The 5000-nt window shown below is 32.7% G+C and overlaps 1 protein-coding gene across 1 annotated transcript in view; it reads left to right on the top strand.

The window, feature by feature from the left end:
* Nucleotides 1–3732, top strand: part of LOC122267652 (beta-alanyl-bioamine nonribosomal peptide synthetase ebony) — a 30996-nt gene extending 27264 nt beyond the window's left edge. The window contains exon 9 of the mRNA XM_043037714.2: nt 1–3732. This exon is cut by the window's left edge and continues 74 nt beyond it. Coding sequence (XP_042893648.2) covers nt 1–61 — 61 coding nt within the window. The 3' untranslated portion in view covers nt 62–3732.
* Nucleotides 3733–5000: the final 1268 nt, after the last annotated feature.

Genomic DNA, 5000 nt, shown 5'->3' with positions numbered 1-5000 from the left:
GCGACCTTTCGCAAAACTCCCCCACGACCTGCTCTTAGTGGCAATGACCAAGACTCTCTAATCAAAGAGCCTTTCCGTGAACAGTGCTTACCATATTCAGTGTGCTTCGAGTATGGGAAGGTGTGTGTGTGTGTGTGTGTGTATGTGTGTGTGTGTGAGTAAGACGGAGTATATTCAGATCACTCTAAGGGGGAAAAAAAAGCTTCTTGAGTGAAGCCAGCCAGTGAGAAAGTGAACTGAACTTGTGCTTCCAGTGACGGCTTTCCAAAGAAGGAATGTAATGTGTCCCTGAGGAACTCGCATCCCCACAGGACTCTTCATCCACGTTTAGCAGCATTCTCCACGTCCTCAGATGGGACCTTATCTACAAGGGTGATGCGGACTTGTAACACTCCGTAAAATGGTTGTGATCGTAGATTATATAGTGTTAAATAGTTGGCTGTGTGATCAGGTGTTGTTCAGCTTGAAGATGAGGCTTCTTTTGGCATCGAGTGATGTTATCCCGGCCCACTTATGATCATCATTATCATTAATATCAGTCAGTATCTCTGGTTTGCCTTCGTCGTAAATTACATAACCATGATGTTTTCATTTGTTTGCAGCATCTTGTATGATTTACATCGTGTTATCCATAAACACCTTCATTAAGCAGAAGTTATGACAGTATTCACTTCCATCTCTCAAGAACAGAGGTTTTGAAGTCCAGTATCTTAACATTTCCCTCATACATTGACACTCATATATTGATACCCTTGCAGACTCACTACATGATTTCTGGACCAAGCAATCATATTGTACATAATTAATCACAACACACCATAAATTATACTAGGGTGACAATAATGTAACACAGGATAAACCGTTTACTTGGACCTAGTATATACACGGTCCTTGTCACTGTTTCTTTTGGCGTCCCCCAAGGCACCGTTTTTGGCTCACTTCTCTTCTTGCTATTTATAAATGGCCTCCCGAAATCCACATTTTTTTTCTAATATCATTTTGATTTATTATTATTTGAAGGTGACTACAGACTCCTTCAATCAGGCATGGACGCCCTAACAGACAAGTGCATGGTACTCCGGTTCACCAGAGCTCACGTAATTCGAATACTCCAACATGTTACACAATCAGAAATTGGAATCCATATCAAAACCTTGGACTACACCTTACATCTAACATCAGTTTCAATACGCATATAGACTATATTATAAGCAAAATCAATAGAGTTATGGGGTTCTTTTGGAGACCCCTAAAGGACTATACATTAGACATAAAAACATAAGTTACATCTACACTGTTAAGACAAACATTGAAGTATTGTGCTGTTGTATGGAATCCCTATACCAAACACAGTATAAATTATCTAAAAATAGATAAAGGCGCCTGGTACACCTGGCATTAGTTCTCTTATAAAAATGATAAAATGGAATTTCTTAATAGATGCAGACAAGCACACAAGCACAAAATCACAAGATTGCAAACAGCTACATTGACAATGACAAACATGAATGCTTCCAAACAACAAAATCATGAATTCACCTCTGCACGAAATTTCTTACATACATACCACACTAACACCAGTGACTCTTAACAAGCATTCATTATTACAGTGCACCACGCGATTGGGTGAGGTTACCAAAATAAAAGCAATAGTAGAAACTTTCACAAAGATTAGAAACACCTCGTAAATCAACGCCTAAATCAACACAAACACTGCCACTTAAATATGCACTGACATATGCTGATCTAACCCCACGCATTGATTTTAAGATTGAGAGATTATAGGAAGTAGAAGGTGACATATCACATTTTATTATATTTTGTATAATTATCCATCCGTCGACATTCTCATATCATCATCATAGTTGTGATACTGGATATTATAATGAAGATTAGGATTGTAAAAGTCGTTTTAGTATTGATTAGGTCGTCATCTCAACTGCACTGTAATTGACATGTATTTTTCTGTTGAAAATTGGAATTAATAAAATGTAAAGTGAACCCCATATCGTGTTGCCACGGTAAACAAAACACACAACATGAAAAATTACTACAACCTAAAAAAAACGGTCAAAGAAATCACAGTCGAATTCAAGGTAAGATGAAAAAAATAAGATTTTTTTTTTGTTGCCGATCAACAGGGAGATTAGGTCAGGTCAGAGGCTAGACACGCAAGGTCAAAAGTCTAGGAGGAAAGGTACTTATTTCTGTTCAGTCTGTCAGAAGGAAGACAAAGAGGGTTGCTTGCATTAGGTACAGGTTTATGAATATGGGTAAGGACCAGCGCTGAAGCTGCAACACTTGCAGAATATGGACATCAGCGGAAGAGGGGATATATCTAGCTAATGTGTTTAGGAGATGTGTTTACCTAGATGTGTTTACCTAGGAGATGTGTTTGCCTAGGAGATGTGTTTGCCTAGGAGATGTGTTTGCCTAGGAGATGTGTTTATGTGTTTACCTAGGAGATGTGTTTATCTAGGAGATGTGTTTAGCTTATGACTCTTGTTGGTGGCATATGATGATGTTGGTGTGACCCAGAAGATAAAGGGACATATATTGAGAGCTACAGCCTGGCCAAAGAACCTGAGATGGCAGGAGGAGGAGCAGAGCCTAGAGTCCATAGAAGATGGAGGGAATTGGATAGTTGAATAGCGTGCAACCTAGAAAATGGCGAAGGGGATAAACTATTTCTTAATTGACCATGGCAAGGAACAGAACTCGTCAATGAAGGACATATCAAGAACGGATTGTCAGTTCCAAGGAAAGAAAGGATAGTGACAAGTGCCACAGAAGGAGCGATAGAGGACGTCGACTTCACTTTCTAACAAATGAAGACCTAGGAAGCGCAATGAAGAATAGAGACAAACGCAAGTACAGAAGATAATAAAATGTACATGGCCATTTCCACACTTTTGTTAACGTGCAGAAAGCGATTGGTCAGCGGACTTGAGAGTTTACTTAGCTGTTGTTGTTTTTTCTGTTTTTTTTCTTTCTTTTTTGTTTGTTTGTTTGTTTGTTAACATGCCGTTTCCATGGTACTGTACGGTGGTCCGCTTACATGATTAAAGATATTTACTTTTTCTCTCTTTCTCCCTTGAGGATTTTCGGATCATATTCTCCTAAGATTGTTATCATCATTATTGACATTATTATTATCTTTATTATTACTATCATTATTTTTTTTGTTATCATTCGTATCATTATCATTATTATTTGTATCATCAGACTCATCAGTGTTATCATTATTGATATCACCATCATCATTATTATTGGTTTTATTATCATCACTATCACTATTATTATTATTAGCAATATCATTATCATTGTTACTGTCATTATAATTATTATCATTATTACTATTATAAGTTGTTTTATTATCATCACTATTATCATCCTCATTATTATTATTATTATCAATATCATCATAATCATCATATTCACCGTACTCATTACAGTTATTATTACTATTATGAGAAGGAAAAACAACAGCAAAAAAACAAAAACAACTACTATTACTACTGTTACTTCTACAACTATCATCCTTATATCATCAATGCTACTATTATTATCATTGTTAAGATCATCATCATTATCATCCTCATACTATGATTATGTTTGATAAACTCATTAACACTCCTATGCTTTTATTCAAATCTTCTTTTATTTTTTTTTATTTTCTTATAAATTTAGATTTATTTCCCTTCTTTACACAACCATCACACTTCTATTTTACCTCCGAATAAAAAAAATAAAAAAAAAAAATCTTTTTTTTTTTTTTTTTTTTTTTTTTTTTTTCGTCAATCTCATTCACAAACTCTATTATGAAATGTATTAGCATTAGACCAAAAAAGGTAAATATTTGTATAACTGTGACAGCAATGATAGTTCTATTTTGGAATGTAGTTCATATGCAACTAGATCTTTGAAATAAAATTATAAGAATCAAAGCTTTGTAGTAAAAACCTTCGTGTCTTTGTATATTTTTGTATAACCCCAATTTATTTATTTTTTTTTTTTATTTATTTTTTTTTTTTTTTGCGTATGCTTCGCTCCATGTTGCATATATCATGTTGCAGGTTATTGACTGGGCATTAGAGAGAGAGATTGTACGGTGTTGCTATAAATATCTATAGTATGCAGCATATATGGGTATTTTGAACTGTTTGATGTACTTTGATTTGATTAAATGAATATCAAGATTGTGAGATTATTATTAATATTATTATTATCGTCATTAATATTTTTTTGGTTATTGTTGTTATCATTATCATTATTATCATTGATATTATTACTATTATGATTATCGTCATGTTATCATTACTATCATTATCGTTATTACTATAATTACTCTTATCATTATCATCATTCTTATAATCATTATCATTATTGCCATTATTATGGTTATTTTCATCTTTATTATTACTATCATCGTTATATCTTTTTATTATCATTATTGTTATTAATATTGTTATCATCATCATCATTATTGTTTTAATTATTATTATCATCATTTTTTATTATGATTATCGATATTATTATTATCACTGTCATTATTATCACCATAATTATTATTATTACTATTGTTATTATCATTATCATTATCGTCATTATAATTTTACAATTATCATAAAAAATCATTATTATCGTAATAATCATTATTGTTATCATCACCTTTATTATTACTACGATTATTATCATCTTTATCATTATTAGTACTATTGTTATCATCATTATTATCATTATCATTGCCAACATCATTATCATCATCTTTATCATTATCATCACCATCATTATCATCATCATCATTACCATCATCATTATCCTCATCACCATCATCATCATTATCATTATCATCATCACCATCATCATCATCACCATCATCACAGTTTTTATCTTGTTTTCATCATTTGCAGTATCATTATCATCATTATCATTATCATTATTATCATTATCATCATTATCATTATTTCTATTGTTATTATTATCATTATTATCATAAC

This window comes from Penaeus japonicus, unplaced genomic scaffold, assembly GCF_977035675.1.
Source record: "Penaeus japonicus unplaced genomic scaffold, GWHDUDI00000001_assembly GWHDUDI00000002, whole genome shotgun sequence".
NCBI lineage: Eukaryota > Metazoa > Arthropoda > Malacostraca > Decapoda > Penaeidae > Penaeus > Penaeus japonicus.
Note: the sequence above shows the minus strand (reverse complement) of the source record. Positions and strands in the feature narration are given on the sequence as shown.